Source organism: Ochotona curzoniae, unplaced genomic scaffold (genome assembly GCF_017591425.1).
Source record: "Ochotona curzoniae isolate NIBS_2020 unplaced genomic scaffold, NIBS_Ocur_1.0 scaffold_4763, whole genome shotgun sequence".
Lineage (NCBI taxonomy): Eukaryota > Metazoa > Chordata > Mammalia > Lagomorpha > Ochotonidae > Ochotona > Ochotona curzoniae.
Window position 1 is genome coordinate 2,386,815 of NW_024467123.1, and position 20,846 is coordinate 2,407,660.

Sequence of the window (20,846 nt, forward strand, 5' to 3'; positions counted from 1 at the left end):
AACCAACTCCCTTAGAGCACCTGGGAAAACAGTGGAGGATGGCTCAGATCCTTGAGCCCCTGCACCCACATGGGAGACCTGGACAAAATTCCTGGCTGCTAGGTTTGGACAGACCTGTCTCCTGGCCATTGCAGCCATTTGGGGAGGAAACAAGCAGATGGAAGATTTCTCTCTCCCTGTCTCTCTCAACAACTCTGCCTTTGCAATGTATAAATATCTTTGAAGAAAGTTTAAAAGTTTTTGAAAAAAAATCCCATCGTGGTGCAGTCATACTGTAAGCTGGAGAGAGGGGGCAGGGTGCGAGTAACAGGGAGCGAGAAGCTTGTCCTAGAGGCTGCTTCCCGCAGAGTGGAATCTGCATTTGTTATTCACTTTCTGCCTCTTGCACAACTACTCATGCACAACTTTCTCCAGCCAACGGCAAACTCCACCCTGTTTTCTGGCTGTAGGAATTCAACGCAAGCAAGTGAATTACACAATAACCGCCCTCCTCCCGTGTGTTCCCATATTGATTTTGTATCCGGATACGAAATTCTGTGAGGACATTCCAGAACCACTTGAGATCGTGGCTTAGAGCAGCATCTGTTTTCAGAAGCAAACCCCCAAACACCTCGATGTTTATATTCACGGAGGATTCCTAGGACGTCCAGGACAGGCGAAGAGCGCGCACTTGCGCCTCGGACCCTCTAGGGGGCGGCCGAGGGCGTCTGGCGGAGAGCTCTCGCGAGAGTGTCAGAAGAGTGGCGAGCGGCGAGGGAGGAAGGTGGTGTTCTCGCGAGAAGCCTGTCTGCGGCCTGGGCTAGTGTGTGTGAAGACGCCGGGTCAAGCCGAGTTCCTGGATCGGATCTGCGGGAGAGGCCGTCGGACCAGGTAGGACCGGGAGCGGCCGGCGCGGGAGGCCGGGAGGCGCGGGGGCCGCGGGCAGGCCGGCCGGGGCTGACCCCGGCCCACAGTCCACCTCCCCGCCGGCCCGGGCCTGTCCTGCCTCCCCGGCTCCGCTCGCCCCGGCCCCGGCATCCCTGTCCCCGGATCTCCGCTCGCCAGGCCCGGGCCGCCCTCCCTCTCCCAGGCCCTCGGTCCACCCCGACCCGGGACTATCCTGCCTCCCCGGCTCCGCTCGCCCCGGCCCCGGCATCCCTGTCCCCGGATCTCCGCTCGCCCCGGCCCCGGCATCCCTGTCCCCGGATCTCCGCTCGCCAGGCCCGGGCCGCCCTCCCTCTCCCAGGCCCTCCGTCCACCCCGACCCGGGACTGTCCTGCCTCCCTACCGGCCCGGGCATCCCTCTGTCCCCGGCCCGGCCCGGCCCGGCCCGGCCTCCATCCCCGACTCTCCGCTCGTGCCTGCCTTGGGCTTTCCTCCGTCCCCGGCCCGAGCTGCCCTGCGTCCTCGGTCCGGGCATCTCTCCATCCCCGGCTCTCCGCTCGTGCCTGCCCTGGGCTGTCCTCTGGCCCCTGCCCTGCCCTGTCCTCCCTCCCCGGCCCGGCCTCCTTGCAAACCAGCTGGCCCTGAGGGCCCGGCCCCTCCCGGCTGTGTGCACACGCGTGTTCACGCCCAAGCTTGTGATGTGGCGGAAAGCAGGGCGTGCTCGCTCACTCCCGGAATGTTTTCTCCAGGGCCCAGGGCCCGCGTGTGCCGGGGCTCCTTGCAGCCCCCGAGGCAGCAGCCAGCGGAGTTACATAAACAGCTCTGGGTCCCGGGAGTGTGGCGCGGGGCCCGGAGCAGCTCCAAGGACAGGGCTGGGGTGCCCCTCGTCACGGCCTGCTGTGAGGGGCTCCCAGCCCGCATCTGTCCACCTGCTGGGCTCGGACGGAGCTTCCCTTTTCTGCCTTAGGGCGCCGGGCAGGCTGCTGGCGTTGCTCTTTCCAAGACTGCTAGCTTGCACATTTGGTGGTGGAAGTCTGAGAGATCCAGAGTCTAGCACAGTGGCTGTTCCGACCCTGACATTCTGCTTCTCCTTCCTCCGTCACTCCTCTTTGTCCTTGGGTCGCTGGGGAGAAAAAAAAAATGTGGGCACTGAACGTTTTATGACCATGTATGGCTAAATCTGTAGGGCATGCCCTTGGGGCAGGCAGGTGGCTCTCCTGTGGAATGGCCACTCCTGGTCCCTTCCAGGAGTGCCTCTTAGCATTTCCCAGTGCCTTCCTTCATGGGGTGCCTGTTAACACTTTGGGGGGCGTCTTTGAGCCACGTGGGAGGGTGATGGGTAACTCTGTCCCTTCCTCCATGTCATCGGTTACTGTCCACCCTGTCCTTGGTGAGTCATTGAGATCGTAGCCCCTCTGACGGCCAAGGTCGCCGTTGCGTGGTCAGGGACTGTCAGTGTGCTGAGCTTAGACACCCCATAACTTGCTGGATGAGGACATGAAGCCTTGAACCTCGAGTAAGTCTTGACACACATGGTGTGGCCCGGAGCTTCTGACTCTGACTGTGATTAAATCTTGGCATTTCAGCTTGGAAACATGTGACTAGTTAATCTATTTCATCTCTTCAAGCCTGAGCTGGAGTTTTTTTTTTTTTTTTTTTCCTTAAACTGGTGCTGACAATACCTTTAACATTTACGAAGACTAAAAAAAGAACCTCACGTCGTAGGCACTTAGTCAGCTGGCTGTAGAATTTATTGAACGGTGTGTTTTCTGGAAGGAGCCATCAGTGGTTTCTACGCATCACACTGTCATAATACCACAGAGTAATAAACCCTCAAAATGACCAAGACCTGTGCAGCTCTCACTGTGTGCTGCAACTATTCTAAGTGCTTTGTGGCCATGAGTCACCGGCAACTGAGCAGTGCCACTCAGCTTTTTGTTGCTTGAACCTAAATACTTCTAGGAGCCTCTCAGAAGGTCAGAAGATCTCTGTCAGCTTACAGTTTGGGGGTTCACAGTCCAGGATTCCATTGGCCCTGGGGGAAACCAAGGCCAGCCAGGAAGCTGAGAGATGAGGAAGCGCACTCTTGGTGCACCCGGGTGAGGTCGGCCCCTAATGGTGCCATCCTGACTTGAGGGTGGGGCTGCAGCCCAGCAGAGTTCATCCAGTCCTCTCCCTGCCCAGAGGCCTTCAGTTCCTCCAGTGGATCAAGGCTCCACCTTTAATCTACTGACATTTTCATCCAGATACCCGTGACATGAAACTTGGGTTCTTTTTTTTTTTTGAAGATTTATTTATTTTTATTACGAAGTCAGATATACAGAGAGGAGTAGAGACAGAGAGGAAGATCTTCCATCTGATGATTCACTCCCCAAGTGAGCGCAACAGCCGGTGCTGCGCTGATCCGAACCGGGAACCAGGAACCTCTTCTGTGTCTCCCATGTGGGTGCAGGGTCCCAAGGCTTTGGGCCGTCCTCGACTGCTTTCCCAGGCCACAAGCAGGGAGCTGGATGGGAAGTGGAGCTGCCGGGATTAGAACCGGAGCCCATATGGGATCCTGGCGCGTTCAAGGCAAGGACTTTAGCCACTAGGCCACGCCACCGGGCCTGAAACTTGGGTTCTTAAGCAGGCTTCCGAGTTTGGGTAGCCAAATCCTGTGAAGACCCTAACAGGTGCCCCTCCCCCAGTCCCCGCTGGGAACGCATGGGGAGCGTGTTTGCCAAATTTGCTAAAGCACTGTTGAGCCCTGGGAATTGAGCGCCTCCATTCGCTCCTCAGGCCTGTGAGAGGCAATCCTCCGGGGAGTCCTCGGGAGCCCACCGGCCGAACGCACTGGGCTCAGTGAGGGAACTGTAGGTGTCCAGGGCGTGTTATTGCTCTTCCTGTCACTTCTTAGACTGTTTAACATGGGTGGCCAAGGCTTTGATTTCGGCATGGTTTTCAGTGTGTGTCTAACTTTGTTGCTTCAACATCGAGTGTGGACATAAGTAGGGCGTCCTGCATGCTTAGCCGTTTTTAGGTGAACTTGTCCTCCTGGAGTTGGCTTGCCTTGATTCTGCAACAGGCTGAAGCTGCTGCTCATTAGGGCGAGGCGTATGCACGGGAGGCGCGTCTGCAGGCCTAGGACTGAGCCCGGAGTGCTCTAGGAACAGGATGCGCAATTGTACCGTTCGGTGGGGCAACACACAGCTGACAGAAGTAAGGGTTTCTGTCTTTGGGAACCTGCACCCACCTGCGACCATGAAGAAGCTCTTGACTCCTGGCTTTGGATCGGCTCAGAGCTGGCTGTTGCAGCTATTTGGGGGAGTGAACCAGCTGATGGAAGGTCTTTCTCTTTGTCTCTCCTTCTCTGTAAATCTGTCCAATAGAAATAAATTTGAGAAAAATTAAAATGCATGGAAAGAGATGGGGTCAGCATTGCAGGCAGAGAACATCGGAAGTCAGACTCGACAAGATGGATCTGACTGGACTATGCACAGAGCAGCCGGCCCCCAGGTCGGGGAGGGGCACTCTGGGAGATGGCAGCGGAGGCAGGCTTCAGTCAGGAAATGGAAACTCTTAGTAAGAGGTGGACTCTGTCCTGTGGGCGAGCAGGGGGCGCTGGAGGTCCCTTTAGGTGAGCACGTGTCTTGTTTTGAGAGAGCATAGCAACTCTTGAAACAGAAGGGAGCAGCAGTGCTTTATACATTTTTTCCCTTTAACCTATTTTATAATGACACAATGAGAAATAATGAAGCTTAAGGGAGTAAAAGACGCGTGACCACTGGCCTTGTGCACAGATTTTTTTTTTTTTTTAATTGGAAAGGCAGATGTACAGAGAGGAAGATCTTCCATCTGATGAATCACTCCCCAAGTGGCTGGTGCTGCCCCGATCCGAAGCCAGGAGCCAAGAACTTCCTTTCCTGGTCTCCCACATGGGTGCAGGGTCCCAAGGCTTTGCGTCATCCTCTACTGCTTTCCCAAGCTACAAGCAGGGAGCTGGAATGGGAAGTGGAGCCGCCGGGGTTAGAACTGGCACCCATATGGCATCCCGGCGCATTCAAGGCGAGGACCTTAACCATTACACTATCGCGCCAGGCCCATGCATAGATTTTTGTGAGGGTTTTTCCTCGAATCTTTTCATGTTTGATTAGTTACCATCGTTAAGATAAGTAATGCTGGCATAAGTCACTTGAGAACAAACACAGGCGACTCAGAAACTGACTGAGTGGCGCTGAAGTGGGAGCGTAACTGGGGCCTTTGGTGCGCTGGGGCATAGGGCAGCACCTCAGAGAGAGGGTAGAGACCACGGGCCAAGGAAATGCTGGCCAGCAAGTTTCTGTTGTATTTACATTGTGGCCCTTTGAAAGGATGTATAGATTAGATGAAAGCTCTATATGAGTTATGTAACAGACTGAGAATTCTCTCCTTCTAGTGATTGGTAAAGTACAAAGTACCATTACATTTTTGTTTTCATCATTCATGCTGTGTGGCCTATTTTTTACACTTGATCTTAGCCAAAAGGCCAAGTGTGGGGGCTATTTTTTTTTTAATTCATTTATCTGAAAGGGTTTCAGAAAGAAGGAATGAGAAAGAATCTTCCATCTGCTACTTCACTCTCTAAATGACTGCAGTGGTCAGGAATGAAGCCAGGAGCCTGGGACTCCAGCCTTCTCTCCCGCGTGGATGACAGGCGCCCGGTCCCTGAGCCATCTTCACTGCTTTTGTTTGTGCTTTAGAATGAGCTGGTCCAGAGGTGGAACAGCCGGCACTTAACAGACAGCGATTTAGCCCACTGTGCCACAATGCTGGTGCGCTGTTGGATTCTGTTGTTCATTTCTGTCTTCACAGGAGTAATCCAAGGAGGGATTTGGCATCAGGGAAACTTGTGTTTTGTTATTTTGATAGCGAATATCTGAATTGGGATCCCAGGAAATTGTTCCCCCCAAATCTTAGGGGTGCTCAACGGAGAGAGATAGCTCTTTGTATTCCCCTCTGCTGCTTCTCTTGTGGCTTTGCTTTACTCTTGCTGTTTGCAAAAAAGCAAGACAGTGTTTTTTTGGTTTTTTGGGTTTTTTTTTTAACCTTTAAAATTGCCTGAGGGGTGGGTGTTGTGGTACAGTGTGTTAAACTGCTGCTTGGGGCACTCCCATGTCCTACCTCCATTTCTCATCCATCTTCCTGATGATGTGGTGCTGATGGCTCTGGTATTTAGGCCCTTGCCACCCATGCGGGAGACTCAGGTTGAGTTCCCAGCTCCTGGTTTCAGCCTGGCCCAGGCCTGAGTATTGGTTGGCGGTTGTGGGATCAGCCAGCACTTTTGCTGTCTCTCCCTCCTTTCCCCTACCCCTGCCGTGTAACCTTCACCATCAAGCCTGAAAAGATACATAGGCAATGAGGATTGTCGTGGAAAACCAGAGGAGCCATGAGGGCAGTGGGCGGCAGAGGGTGTCCTGTATGCGAATCAGGTTGTGTCATTGTTACTGAGTTGGGTTCTTTATCACCTGCTTTCTACAGGTAGGAAACTAAGGCACAGGTTGGGGTTGGTGAAGGTCTATTTCTGTGGTTACACAACTCTCAGCCCATCCTCTGGGTACATGTTGCATGATACATCCTCCTGTGACACTTAGGCCTCATGTCCACAGGAGAGTCCCAGGGCCTAGAATTGTGTGGTCTCTGGAGGGGCGGGGGGACTCCGTCCTGGTGTGTTGCATGAGAAGCATCCCCAGGGCGTGGGACACAGGGTGCTGGACAGAGGACCCCCCTGTGGTTGTGCGTGAGATTGACACACTGTTGTTGGGTGCAGGGAGAGCTGTGTCACAAAGGCGAGGGGACGTCAGAACTCCTAGAAGAAGCCCAGGGCCAAGCCCCAGTCTCTGACAGCGGTACTCTAGGGCTAGGCACATTCAGTAACAACGCAGGCCTTCTGACGGCGGCTTCTCCTTGCTCTGTAGTGACTAGCCAGGGGATCCTAAAGCAAGGATCAAAGTGCCTGTTAGGGGCGCAGCACGTGGGCGTGCCCGGCGGCCCTGGGGGCGGAGCCTCGCGCGCGCTCCCGTGGCCTTTCATCAGCCTCGGCTTAAAGCCGCCTGCGGATGCCTGGGCACCGGTACGGGGTGCCGAGGTGCCAAGGTGCGGACGTGAGTGCTGGGGCTGTGCCGGGCCGGATGGGCTGGGCGGCGCCGGGAGGGACCCTGGGGAAGCTGGGGAACCGCTGGGTGAGCTGGGCCGCTGCGCTGGGTGTGCGGCGGGCGTGCTTAGAACTGGGAAAGCTTGGCCGCGTTTGTCCCTAAGAGGTAGGATTCTGCGGTAGGTTGTCAGTCACTGGGGAAAGGCGTTGCTCGCAGCGCCGCAGGCCCCATCGGATGTTGTGACATTACGTTTATTTTTGGCTTTTAAAGCATTACAGAAGTAGATTCTGAATCTGGTAAACTGCTTGTCTTGAAAACGAATTTCAAGTTGCCCGGGTCAGGGAAAGACCTATTAATCCTTGAAGTAATGAATTAGAATTTCAGAAATAGACTTGCTCTTTTTTTTTAAGTGTCAAAAAAAAAAAAAAAAAGCCCACCGTGTGAAATAAAAGGATTACGGTAAATTGCAACTTACTATAATGTATGGCTTCTTTTACTAACAGTTTGTATAAACATCTAATGGGGGTTAGCTCATCAAAGAAAACCAAACTGCCAGTTACTATTTTGAATTTAGTGTGTTGAGCATTTATATATCCTATGGATCAATTGTACTGACCTTGGTCTTTGACCAGTAATTTGGATACCATGTAAATAAGTACAAACTGGAGGTCTATGGGGGAGAAGGGGCAGGTGGCAGAGACTGGGAGACTAGAAGGTGAGGTTACAAGTGATGAGACGGTGCCAGGCTTCTTTCTGTAATGCCAATGCTAGACCGGTGCCCAGGGTCTCTGCTCTGCCCTGACTGCTTGGCGTTGGGAATGGGCAGTATGGTGTTACTGGGAACCTAGCCCAAGACCCAGTGTTTGTTTTTCTTGGAGTTAGCCTAGGCCAAGGCTCTGATACATTGTAGCTGTAAGTACCAACATGGAGTGCAGCAGGTAAGGGAAGTTCTATTAGAAGGTTATTTTAAACTCTGCTGACAGTTAACAGTTTATTACTACACAAAAGGAAGATCAAGTTTGTCTTGGGTGGACAACCTAGGACTGGACCCTGGGAGTCTTAGTTCTAGACCCCAGTCAGCCTTTACAGCCCTGGCCCTTCAGAAGCAACAGACTGTGGGGGCCTTTGTGGCTTCATTGATGCACTTGAGACATGTCTGGGGTTGTTTCCAACCTCAAATTACAGTTTGTGTGGGTCACAGAGGGTCACAGCTCTTTGGAAATTTTTTGGTTAAACCATATGATAATGACTTAGCTTCATTTGGGGTTAATTGCTCAACTCCTGTTACATGATCTTGGACCTTTGGAACTGGATCTGTAAGCTGCAGTGTGTAATTGTCTACAGTGGCTATTGTTTATGGAGCTCCTCTTCAAGGAGCCTGGGATGTTGGGGTTGTGTGTTTCTCTCCCTTCTTTAAGCCCCCACCCCCATCCAGATCAGGGATCCTAGAGGCAGCCAAGCTTCATAAAGCACTTTTTAAAAAGATGTATTTATTTTATTTTTATTTATTATTTAATTTATATTTTATTTATATTATTTTATTCATATTATTTTATTATTTTTATTTATATTTATCTTTATTTTATTGGAAAGGCAGATGTACAGAGAGAAGAAGAGACAGTAAGATTTCCCGTGTCCGCTTGTTCACTCCCCAAGTGGCTGCCATGGCTGCAGCTGAGGTGATCTGAAGCCAGGAGCCAGGAGCTTTCTCTGGTCTCCCATGTGGGTTCAGGGTCCCAATACCTTGCACCATCCTCAACTACTTCTCCAGGTCACAAGCAGAGAGCTGGGTGGGAAGTGGACAGCCGGGATACAAATCAGTGCCCATATGGGATTCCGGTGCACGCAAGGCGAGGACTTTGGCCACCAGGCTACCACACATTGTTAACTTTGCTCCTAAAAGCAAACATTTAGGACAGCCCTTTATGGGAAGGTGGTAAGCAGTAGTTTGGATTACAGATGTGAAGTCAAAAGGACACTTTCGGTATTTTTTTTTTAATTATTGATTAGAAACTTTTAGTTAGGTTCTCTCTGATATAAGGCAACCTTCCTGAAAACACAAGGCCATGTACAGATGCTCAGCTAGAGGAGCTGCAGAGCGGAGACTGTCATTCCGAGATCCGTCACCGTCTGCGTCTCTGCTTCCGGATCAAGCATCTCTGCTCCCAGTGAGACTGTTACATAGATCTGAACTCTCTCACTGCTGTACCTGCAGTGTCAGAATACACTTATAGCACCCTTGTGACTGTTGATGAGGGACTATACTGTTGTAATAATATAGGTGCAATCAGTGGGGCAAGGGGAAGTAGGAGGAGAGCAGGGAAAACCCCTGAGCCTATGGAACTGTATCATAAAAAGCTAAAAGTGAAAAAACAAATCCATTGCAGAAAAAAGTTAAAAATATTTTTCAGTTACAATCTGATTCAGCCTTCTTACAGATAAGAAAACTGGCAAAAGTGTATCAGATTTATGTACGTGTTTAGGCTCTTGAGTTTTTTCCATTAAAAACGGTTTGATTTTGGTTATGCTTTATAGTGAGAGACTGGGGAAGTGCTTATCAAAGCACCACCTCTTCGTCCTAACTCTGCGAGCTGGTGTTAATGTCCTCAGGTGTGAATTGGGCAGACTCTCAGTCCAGGCCTTTTCGGCTCGGAACCCCTTTCCCTAGCTTATGTGCTGTTTTTCTTACCCTCCAGTAGTTACTAGAGGTCATCGTTTTAGACCAGCGTCCTGCCCAGGCCACATCAAATTGGAGCCACTCTTGCGTATCAAGGTGAAAAGATGTTGTTAGACCAGCCAAGAAATCAGAATTAGGAGCATCCAAATACGCTGGGTTCTTTTTTTTTTTTTTTTTTTGGCTCTCTGATTTATTTATTTGTTTATTATTTTTTAATTTGGAAGAGTGTTACACAGAGGAAGAGAAAGATCTTCCATCTGCTGGCTGCTTCACACCAGAAATGGGTACGGCGGCCAAGGGCTGGGCCAGAGTGAAGTCAGGAGCCAGGAGCTTCTTGCAGATAACCGAGCTGGGTGAGGAACCCAAGCACTTGATCCATCTTCCACTGTTTTCCCAGACACGTTAGCAGAAAGCTAGGTTAGAAGTGGAGCAGCTTTAATCTTGTCCTGCCTTCTGGCCACAGCTGATAAAGGGGCAGGCCCCTGTGCGTGCCATGTTCTCCCCTAAACAGTGTGCAGTTGTTGGGATTGGATGGTGAAGGCTGCTTTGGGGATCTGGGAATGCTTGTGAGTTTGTCTCCCACACTACAGCTCTGCGCTTCTTGATGTTTTGAAGCTGCATTTCCATTTTGTCGATTGCATTTTGAACTGCAGGCATTGTGGCGTTCAACACAGATGGTGACAGCCTGAGAATGGTTTTCTTAGGATTCACGGCAGCACCGGCTGCAGTTCAAAAGCCCTTCCTTCTGATAGTCCTTCTGAGGGCATAGAGCTAACCGGGGGAAATTTCAGTTTCCCGAGTCTGCCACTGTCTTGTAGGAGCTTGTCAGTTCCTGAATTTGGCTCTTTTGCTGAGATGGTGAAAAGAAAGCCTGTTGAGTTGCTTCCTGTTTTGTTTCTGCTGTAGAAACACACCCTGTGCCTGTCCAGCTTTCACCTGGGCACACAGCTGCTCCTCCTGAAGATGTGACCAGGTCAGAGTCCGCTCTGTCCCCAGAGGCCTTCAGCCCTGTTCAGCCAGCAGCTGGCTTTTCTGTGGCCATTGGTTTCAGGGCTATTAAGACATTTTTCTGCATTGCCTAAGATGTTTACTGCAAATCCTTTTCTGAGCAAATCTGAATCCTCTGTTTGACTGCTGGCTGGGTATTTGAGAAGTGTAATCTTGTCCTCCTAAAAGTGTCTCTTATCTCAACTCAGCAGAGTTTCATCCTGGGGAGGATTAGTGTGGTTTTGAGGCCTTTTTCCCCCTTCTAAGTCCCCTCTTATCCAGCCTGCAACTCAGAAATAAGTTTGAAATGTAATAAACAGATTGGGCCCCTGGCCAAGCAGACCCTTTGGTTAGAGCACTCAAATTAGCATGTGCATTGCTTTGCCCTCAGGCCTCACACACTGCTAGCTCCCTACTCTTCAATTAAGGATTTCCATTAAAAATGTTTCATTCTCTTATGCAAAACATTTACATTTTATAGACACTGACAGCTTATGTAGAAATTGTTTTGTGATCCCTTTCTGTCACTGTACCATGTTACCTCCAAATTTAATGTCTGACTTCTATGCCTTCCTTAAAGGAAAATGAGTAGTTAGGAAGAACTGGACACACCTCTACAAACTTTACCATGTCAGAAATATTTATGGTCAGTTGTATTGTATTTCGATTAGCTTATTATCCCTTTGTCCACAAAGATAGCATGCTGTCTTGCCGTCTTACTGTCCAGAGATACTGTGTCTGTGTATTACTGTCCAGAGGGAAGTCACTTTGGCGTAAGGGCGTGGTGACTGTGCAGGCTGCAGTGGTCAGTGCTTCTTCAGAATAAACATGAAACTCCGCACCCAGCCGCTCTTGTCAAGCTTCCCTTCATTGCTTTGCCGACATCTTCCTGTAACACATACTGCCTTTCCTACTTTCTCAGCTCGGATAGACTTGAGAGAATGCTCTGCATTTGCCCAGACCAGTTCTCTAAGTGCCCCCTTTGTATCGGAATCGTGTGAGCGTTCTCTAGCTGTGAAAATCATACCTGTGTTCTTCCAACTTAAACAAAATCAAAAATTCCTAAAACAGAAAATCAGAAATTTCATCTTTCCTGTGAATGGAGGCAATGGCAGTTATCAGTGGTGTTGTAAACTCTGTGTATTACATTGTTAGTTCACAGCCTGTTTTCGAAGTAACTGTGGTCTCCTAGCTGTTGGTCTCCATCGCAGCCTTCCAGGGAGCACATGCCTCAAAGGCCTGGGTGGTTTAGAAACTTAGGCTCCACAGTCTTTTCACTTCTCAGAGTCTGTGTCCCTGTTAAGGTACCTGTGCACTCCTTCAGAAATACTTGTTTACATGTGGAGTGTCACTGGCAGCAACACTGAATGGGCAGAGAGAAGGGAGGGACAGTAGTACGGAGTATCCTGTGTGTCGGGTCTTGGGTTGGACGTAGTCTCTGCACTTGGTAATGTCCACTGGTTGGGATGATTACTTAGGAGCGTTCGCAAGGTGGTTTTAGATCATAGTTATTGTACTACTTGGAATTCTTATTATTATCCATTTTGTTTCTTTTAAAGGAACTGTGAGCAGAATGAATACTGCACAGGACCAGAGTGGCTGCTCGAGTAATCGAGAACCTCTTGTGAGGTGCAGTGATGCACGGAGGGACTTGGAGCTTGCCATCGGAGAAGTTCTCCGGGCTGAACAGCAGATCAAAGAGAACCTGCGTGAGGTATGACACGGGCTTGTCTCTTCTTTTGTCTGGGCTCAGCTGCCGCACGCCAACCAAAAAGTTGCACCCCATATCTTGCATGGTCTACTCAGTCCTGGTCAGCTATCCGGCACCTAGGTGCCTTTGATCCCAAGGGATGATAAGGAAGACCTAGAAGAGTTGAAAGCCCTACTCTGTAGAATTCTTTTCGACGTGCACTTTTTTTTTTTTTTTTTTACTTATTGGAAAGTCAGATATACAGAGAGGAGGAGAGACAGAGAGGAAGATCTTCCATCCTTTGATTCACTCCCCAAGTGAGCGCAACGGCTAATGCTATGCCGATCCGAAGCCAGGATCCAGGAGCTTCTTCCGGGTCTCCCACACGGGTGCATGGTCCCAAAGCTTTGGGTCATACTCGACTGCTTTCCCGGGCCACAGGCAGGGAGCTGGATGGGAAGTGGAGCTGCCGGGATTAGAACTGGTGCCCATATGGGATCCTGGCGCGTTCAAGGCGAGGACTTTAGCCACTAGGCCACACCGCCGGGCCCTCAATGTGCACTTTTAAAAATCATTTATTTTAGAGTTAAGAGAGGCAGATACCTAGAGCTCAGCTCTGATGCTTAAACTCCTGAAATGCTTCCAACAGCTGAGACTGAACCAAGCCAACACTGGAATCAGGGAACTCAGACCAGGTGTCCCCAACAGTGGCAGGAACCCAATTTTTTGAACCATTCTGTGTATTAGCAGGAGGCTTGAGCCAGGAGCTGGAGCCAGATATGAGACTTGGCTTTCTGCTGTGGCTGTGTGGATGTTGTAACCACTGGATTTTTGATGGTTCTTCCATGTGGCCCCTGTGCCGGGCATGGTCATCAGCACAGAGCAATGGAGGGAGTGAGCAGTGCGCATGCACCTCTTCCTGACAGGTAAATGAGGGCTCTTCCAGCTGCCCTCATCGTCTTAGCTCGCTGGTGACATTGCTCTCCTGTATGACTTTTGCAACAGGCCGCAGTGAAACCTGTTAATCCCATTAGCATTCTTCAGCAAGTATGCAAACTAAATATAACTTGACTTTGAAACAGAACTGCATTTATTACACAGAACAAAATTTAAAGTGTTTTCAGGGCACGATTAGGATGCTGGGTAAGAGCACAGCTGTGCTTCATGTCAGAGTGCTGGGTTCAGTGTGCGTTATCCGTTTCTGGTCCAGCTTCCCTGCTAACGCACAGCCTGGGAGCAGCAGGGATGACTCAGGCTCTTGGGTTCCAGCCTTGAGTTTCTGGCTCTCAGCTTTGGCCCTGGCCACACCGTGGGCATCTGAGGGGTGAGGCCGCAGGGAGTTTGGAGCTTTCTGTCTTAACTCTGTGTCTATGTGTCTGTCTGCCTTTGAAATAAATAGAGATTTTAAAATATGTAGTTTCATATTCTCATGAAATAATTTACAGCAGTTTTGATTTTTCTCCTTGGGAATTTTTTTTTTTTTTATTTAGCTCCCATTTGAATCATTGCTTATGCTTCCAGAAACATGCGGTTTATCGTTGTATTTAAACTGTCCATTCTGTAGTCACCTCAGTTTGCTCATTCAGGCTACTCTAAGTGGACTGCTCATTGTGTGGCTTAGGAGCAGATGAGGCTGGCTGTCCTTTCCCAATAAACCTGTAAAGCGAGAGGTTGTCAAATTACATGGGAAGCTGAGGGGCTCAGCATCTCCTGGAAGACACAACCTTCTAGTTTCTCTTGAAAATAAAGTGCTCAAAATTAACTTTCTCTGAAGACGAAAGGATTCCGAGGGAGGGTTTTAGGGCCTGGGATTCTTTAAAATTGGGGTCCAGTAAGACTTTGGTGGATCCTTGAATCATCTTCGGCATGTCAGATCTTGATCCTCTAACGCAGTTTTGAGTGTACACATGTCCCCCCCCCGGAAGATGTACTGTAGCTGCTACCAATCAAAGGCTGGGTGGTCCCGGACGTGGAAGACCCTCACCGCTGGTTCTTTGGCTTCAGGTCGGTGGAGGAGCTAACGTGCACGTCTTCTTCCTAGGTCAAAGCGCAGATCCACAGCAGCATCAGCCGCCACCTGGAATGTCTGCGCAGCCGAGAGGTGTGGCTGTGTGAGCAGGTGGACCTCATCCATCAGCTGAAGGAGGAGACGCTCCAGCAGCAGGCCCAGCAGCTCTACTGGGTGAGGGCCGCGGCACTGGGACTGGTTGGAGCCTGGTTTTAGATTTCCGGAGGATGTCTTCCTTGCCATGCAGTTGGATAACTAAGTTCAATTGCACAGTTTGCTTAGCTGGGATCCACCTGCTGCTTTTATTGTCTTTGGGACTAAATGGTATCCTTTTTTCTTGCAGTTACTGGGCCAGTTCAACTGTCTCATTCATCAGCTGGAGTGCACCCAAAGCAAAGATCTAGCCAATCAAGTCTCCGTGTGTCTGGAGAGGTAAAGACCTTTTTTTTGGAAAGCTTGGTTTCAGACTCCTTAATCTTGGTTTGTCAAAAGATAGCTTTGTGGCGTACTGCATGCATTGCCCTTCTCTGTTTTCTATTTGAAATCATCATGTATATGTATATTTGGTGTTGCCTCATTCCAGTCATCAGTAGTTGAAGTTCTTAGAGAAATGAAGTCATTTAAAATCGTAATTGGGCTTTTGTTGTGATGTTGAACAAATGTTCCTTAAAATTTATGTTTACTGCAGGCCAGCATGATGGCTTAGCATGCTATCCTTCTGTGGTGCCAGCATCCCATATGAGCACCAGTTTGAGTTCCTGCTAATGGCCTAGGAGGGCAGCAGAGGAGGGTCCAGGTCCTCGGGCCCCTGTGTCCACATGGCCAGCCCGGCTGTGGCTGCGGTGGGCCTTTCGGGAGACAGTCAGCAGATGGGCAATCTCCCTTTGTCTCTCCCTCTTACAGTAATTCTGACTTTCAAGAAATAAATCAGTCTTTTTAAAAACACTATTTTTCCCCAGACTGGGCAGTTTGACCCTTAAGCCTGAAGACTCGACTGTCCTGCTTTTTGAGGCCGACACCAGTTCCCTGCGCCAGACCATCACCACCTTCGGGTCCCTCAAGACCATGGTGAGTGATGCTCCTCTAAGATGCATCAGGGTGCCTGTGGTCTGTGGTCTCCCACAGGCGGCCTGATTTAAAAAGATATGCATTTGGTAGCTCTCAGAAATTTCATTCCTGATAAAGCTGATAGCGTACTAGACTGCTACCTTTGGGGTGTGGGAATTGACTCATTGAAGGTCTTTGTAACTCATCCTGTTTCTCTGTAAACGCTCTTGACATTTTTCTTACAAAATTATGGCTTGAGTGACCTTTAATAAAGAATCAGACGTGGTCTCATCTGGGGCACATGAAAAGTAATAATATCTCCATTGCTGGTGTGATATAGCTACATCTATATGTATGTACAGTAAATAGAGGACTCAGATTTCATAACTGCTTTGTAGGTCACATAGTGTAAGTAGTATTGTAGTGAAGTGGCAACTCTTGTAATATTTTAAATTGAAAAATAATACATGGAATTTGTGAATGTGTGTAAGCATGAATAACATGACCAGATTGCCTTGCTTTGATAGCAAATTCCTGAACACCTGATGGCTCATGCTAGTTCAGCAAACACTGGACCCTTGCTGGAAAAGAGAGGCTGGATTCCATCACCAGAGCAGGTAAAGGTGGCTTATGGTTCTGCTGGCTTATGGTTCCTTTGGGTTTTAAGTAAATCTCTTTTTCCTTTTTATACAGTTTATTTGCAAAAAACTAAAACAAACAAACAAAAAAAACTAGTGGTAATGAGTTAGTGTAATTGAATACTTTCCTGAGATTGAATGTCAAGTAGAAATTAAACTATTTTATAGCTATAGGTAATCATTAATAACCAGTCAGGACATTAAGGTCATCTGACTTACTGGTATTGCTCTCTCTTTGGGACTGTCTTTGTAATTCAGTTTCTTTCCAAAGGCGATGTGATTTGAGAATCCTGGAGTCCAGGAGCTCTGCTATACTCCTTATTTTACACTAGGGAAGGCAGGCACCTGCCCGCCCCACGGCAAACCCAGAGTCTGCCGTTTCTCTGGGAGACTGTATATGGCATGTGACATTTCCTTGTTAAGGCAACCTTTTCTGTGATTAACAGAAGGCCGCATCCTGCACCCCAGCTGTTCCTCTCAGTGACTGGCTCCTTGGAAGCAAACCTGCTAATGGCTGTCAAGTTCCTTATGCACCCAGCACCAACCTCCAGGACTGGCTCAGTCAAAAGCCGACCCTGGAGAACAGTCAGGTTTGTTGCTGCTTTCTTTATGGCTGTGGTACCCACAGTAGCAGGTGGGGTCAGTTACCAATCAGTAGTTGGTTTTTGTTGCCATATGGACGCATACTTAATTACACTAAGGACATCTCTTCCTTACAGTTAAAAGTTAGGAAATAACTTCATATTTAAAAAACAAAACCCACAATCCTATTATGAACACAAGACAAATGTTTTTGTTTATAATGCTAATTTTTTATGCATTGGTATACTTTCACAAAGTAATTCTGTAAATCTTGTATAAAATATATTTTAATTCCACAAAATCTGCCATAGCATATATTTTTCATTGCTATAACTTCAATCTGTATTTCTAGATATAGACAAAGCTCTCACGAGCCTCTGGTAGTTAATCACTCATGTGCATTCCTGAGGAGTTCCCTTAGGAATGAATGCCTCCCCACGGCACCCAAGGTGACAGTGCAGTGTACCTTTTTAGAGTATCAATACTTACTGCCAGTTTGATTTTCCAGGAAGTTGGTCATGTCGCCTTTCCACTAGCAGGGAATTCAGGTCTCCTGCTTCCTGAAACCTTGAAAACTGCAAGGTTTTCTTCCTCTGATTTTTTTAATGCGAAGTGCCAGCTTTGTTTTTGTTTTGGGTTCCTTTGACGAGTAAGGCGATTGTTCACTTTCATGTTAGATTCTGTGACGACTTTCTTGGTCATATATTGCTTGCCCATTTTCTATTTACTCATGTAGATACTGGTCTTACTATCACTGAGGCTGCAGATACTTCAGTTATAGCTTGTCTCTTCCATCTCTGTTTTCCACAAACTACAGAGAACAGTTTTTTTAATGTAGCATATTTCAGTAGTATTTAAACAGAACACCATTGCCTCTTGGGTTTACACCTAGAAACACTGGGCACAGTAAATGCAGACCTGATTGCACTGACACTGTGTTCTTTTGTGTAGACGCCTGCCAGAGCCTGCCATTTCCTCAGTAACATCTGGGGTAATCTGAAGGGCTTAGAAAACTGGCTCCTCAGGAGTCAGCAAGAAATTCCGGAAAAGCCAAGTTCCCCAAAGTGCAACAACCATCCTGCCACCAGTGCGTTCTCTGGTGAACTTGGAAAGGTGGATGACAGAGAGCTGCTTGCTCCAGATGAGATGGACCTGTCTGACTGGCTGGTGACTCCCCAGGAATCACAGACGCCACTGAGGCCTGGCAATGGCAGCTGTGAGGCCAGTGAGCAGCTGAAGCTCCTGTTCCAGGCCTTCCAGGAGCCCTACAGCGTGAGCGACTGGCTCGCCAAGCCCGGCTCCTGCACCAACTGTGGGGGCAACCAGCCCAAAGGCGTGGAGATCGAAAACCTGGGCAGTCTCAAGTGCCTGAATGACCACTTGGAAGCCAAGAAGCCACTATCTACTCCTAGCCTCGTTCCTGAGGATTGGCTGGTCCAGACCCGTCAGGACCCCTATAAGGTAGAAGAGGTGTGCAAAGCTAACGAGCCCTGTGCCAGCTTTGCGCAGTGTGTGTGTGAGGAGAATTGTGAGAAGGAAGCTCTGTGTAAGTGGCTTCTAAAGAAGGAAGGGAAAGACAAAAACGGAGTGCCTGTGAAACCCAAGTCTGCACCTGAGCAGCATAAAGATTCCTTGAGTATGTGGCTCTGTCCTTCCAGAAAAGGAGAAACAGAACAAACTAGTGCACCAAAAGCCTTGGCCCCTTCCAGAATCGCTGGTTCCTTCCAGGCCATCAGGAGCAGTCCCTTGTCAGAGTGGCTCATGAGTCCTGTGTGCAAAGAAGGAATTCCTGGGGAAGTGCCTCCTACGGAAGACAGACCTGGCAAACAGAATCTAAAAAGCCCCACAGCCACTTCTCCGTATCCCTTCAACACTGCTGACTGGGTGTTGCCCGGAAAGAAGGTAGCGAAGCTCAGCCAGCCAGCCTCTGAAGAGGACAAGTGGCTACTTCGGAAGAAGGTTAAGGTGAGCCAACAGCAAAATAACAGTCTGGGTTTTAGAAATAGGCCATATCCTTAAATAGGTTAAATGCTAAATCTGGCTGAGGTATTTATTTTGATGTCATGTTGGCAACTGAAAGGAAAACTCGTAAGATTATTCAGAACAAATGATGAGTGCACTTGCCAAGCCCCCAATCCTGCAGGAAAGAGAAGTGCAACTTGTTTTTACTAAGGAAATGATTTGGGGAATTTCTGCTGCCTTTGGTGTCAGCTGACATTGACGATATTTCCAGTCGGTAGTTGGAAGATGGGTGGGGCCGGCCTTGGGGCCCCCCAGCCGTCATGCGGCAGCACACCTGTCTTGTCTTCCTGCAGGAAGTCTTACTCACTTCACCTCTGCAGAAGGAGCGGCCCTTCACTCCTGAGCGCTATGGCCTCCCGGCAGTGTGTGACCTCTTTGCCTGTATGCAGCTTAAGGCTGATAAAGAGAAGTGGTTGTATCGAACTCCTCTACAGGTAGGTTTATGCCAAGAGTGTATTTACAGTGTTACAGCTGGTCACAGTGGAATTGTCTTACATGTGAAATGCTTTATCCACTGCAGATATGGGGAGGCGGGAATGGCGGGCTGCTCATAAGGCTTCAGAATGACCTTTGGAGATGTCAGAATTTTCAGATCTCTTGTGGCAGTTTCAAGATGAGAACATGCTTTGCTTCCACTGAAGTGATTTGTTACTTGTGGGTTTCTTTCCGTAGATGTGAATGGACTACAGTCAAGAGCTCTTTCTCAGATGATCACGCATCCATGAGCTGAGTGTGGCTTGCCAAATCATTGTTTCTGGGTCTGAACTGTGAGCTTAAGTTCTTTTCCTGTCTGATTTTGAACTAGTGAAGAAAAACAAGTTCTAAAATTCCAAGTTCCCATGTAACGGAAAAAGGCTACTGGTTGACACTGAGATGGCCAAGTTCCTTCTTCCAGAAGTGTTGTTAATCGACCCCCGCCTGAGAAATGCAGCACACGTTGGTGGACAGTCCTCACAAGCCTCCTTGGCTGCTTAGCCTGGGTTATCACTAGAAGTACATTAAAACGCTGTCATTTAAAAGTGAGATGTTTCTGTAATCTGTTGATGCCCCTGCCCTACAGCTGGTGACTTGTCTGCCCTGTGGGTTGCCCCAAGATGTTTCTCCTGCTGTGAGATTTCTTCTGTCCATGGCCCGAGTAATGACTCTTCTCAGTACAGTGAGCCCTGCCAATACGGTAGTGTTTGCTTTACCAGATATGTATTGATAATCTTGCCCAAACATTTTAATCTAGATTATCAGCTCTACATGATCCTTCTTCACTTGAGAAAGTCAGCTTGTCCCTTATTCATTTCTCCACCCGTTCCTGAAGTACCAAGGAGCACTTTCAGAAAGGCTCTTTGTTCAGGACCAGTTTCAGGGTAGTCTTCACTCTTTGAAAATACTCTACAGGCCAACATGCTTAAAATCTTCCAGCACTAAGAGCAGAAAGGCAAAATATGCCGTAAATGCAGTCCTTGAACCACTCACTATCCTGCGGATAACTGGTGCAGCCTGTGTCAGTGGAAGCTGAGCGTGGGACCTGGTGCTTTTCCACAGGGATAGTCGATGCCCTCTGCCCACAAGCACAGCGTTCCTGTACCTCCAAAACCACAGTGCAGTGACATGGTAGTGAACAGGCCACTTCAACACTTGTGCCTTGGGGTGTTTACTGAAGCTTTATGAAAACTATTTGATATTTTCTTAACATTAAAATCATGTACATGCTTTAATGTTTCTCTGGGGCAAACATGGGATTTACAAGATTGTAAAAATCTCTGAGATAGCTTAGCCCCCTAACTTGCCTGTTATTGGAAATAATGCTAGGAAAATTGTCATGATCCCAACAGTGTCATTGCTGTGCAGTTTCACCACATGCAACTAAAAAAACTCTTGTTAATTTCCCCCGGATATTTTACAATATAGGTAGTATTAAAAACAACTTGAGCCTTTGCAATACCTTAGGTTGCAGAAAAATGTGTAGTCTCTTCTTTGAAATCCAACACATTGTACTGTACCAAATGTAATGACTTTAATCACTGAGCTAATGAGTATATAAGACATTCTTTGGCATTGATACATTTTTCTCCATTAAAAGCATAACCACCACTGTTGTCCTCGCTGTGTGAATCTGTAAAACTGTTACATATACGTGTGGAATATTCTGGTTAGGAATATGGCCAAGAAACAACTGGAGCTCAAACTATTTTTATTTGAGTCTTAAAAACGTGTCCTTACTTCCCAG

At 48.5% G+C, this 20,846-nt stretch overlaps 1 protein-coding gene across 3 annotated transcripts; it reads left to right on the plus strand.

Annotated features, from left to right (window-relative positions):
* Positions 1-747: 747 nt before the first annotated feature.
* NCOA4 (nuclear receptor coactivator 4) lies at positions 748-20,710 on the plus strand. 3 transcript variants are annotated; one of them, XM_040970348.1, is made up of 10 exons: positions 748-870; positions 12,198-12,352; positions 14,370-14,510; positions 14,680-14,768; positions 15,296-15,404; positions 15,911-16,000; positions 16,468-16,611; positions 17,555-18,568; positions 18,946-19,059; positions 19,298-20,710. In XM_040970348.1, the coding sequence occupies exons 2-10, from the start codon at positions 12,212-12,214 to the stop codon at positions 19,301-19,303; spliced, it is 1,848 nt and encodes a 615-aa protein (XP_040826282.1). In that variant the 5' UTR covers positions 748-870; positions 12,198-12,211; the 3' UTR covers positions 19,304-20,710. The 3 variants fall into 3 exon arrangements, with proteins under 3 accessions (XP_040826282.1, XP_040826280.1, XP_040826281.1); XM_040970346.1 differs by having other exon boundaries at positions 749-870; positions 18,919-19,059; XM_040970347.1 differs by lacking the exon at positions 748-870 and adding an exon at positions 8,264-8,300 and having other exon boundaries at positions 18,919-19,059.
* Positions 20,711-20,846: the final 136 nt, after the last annotated feature.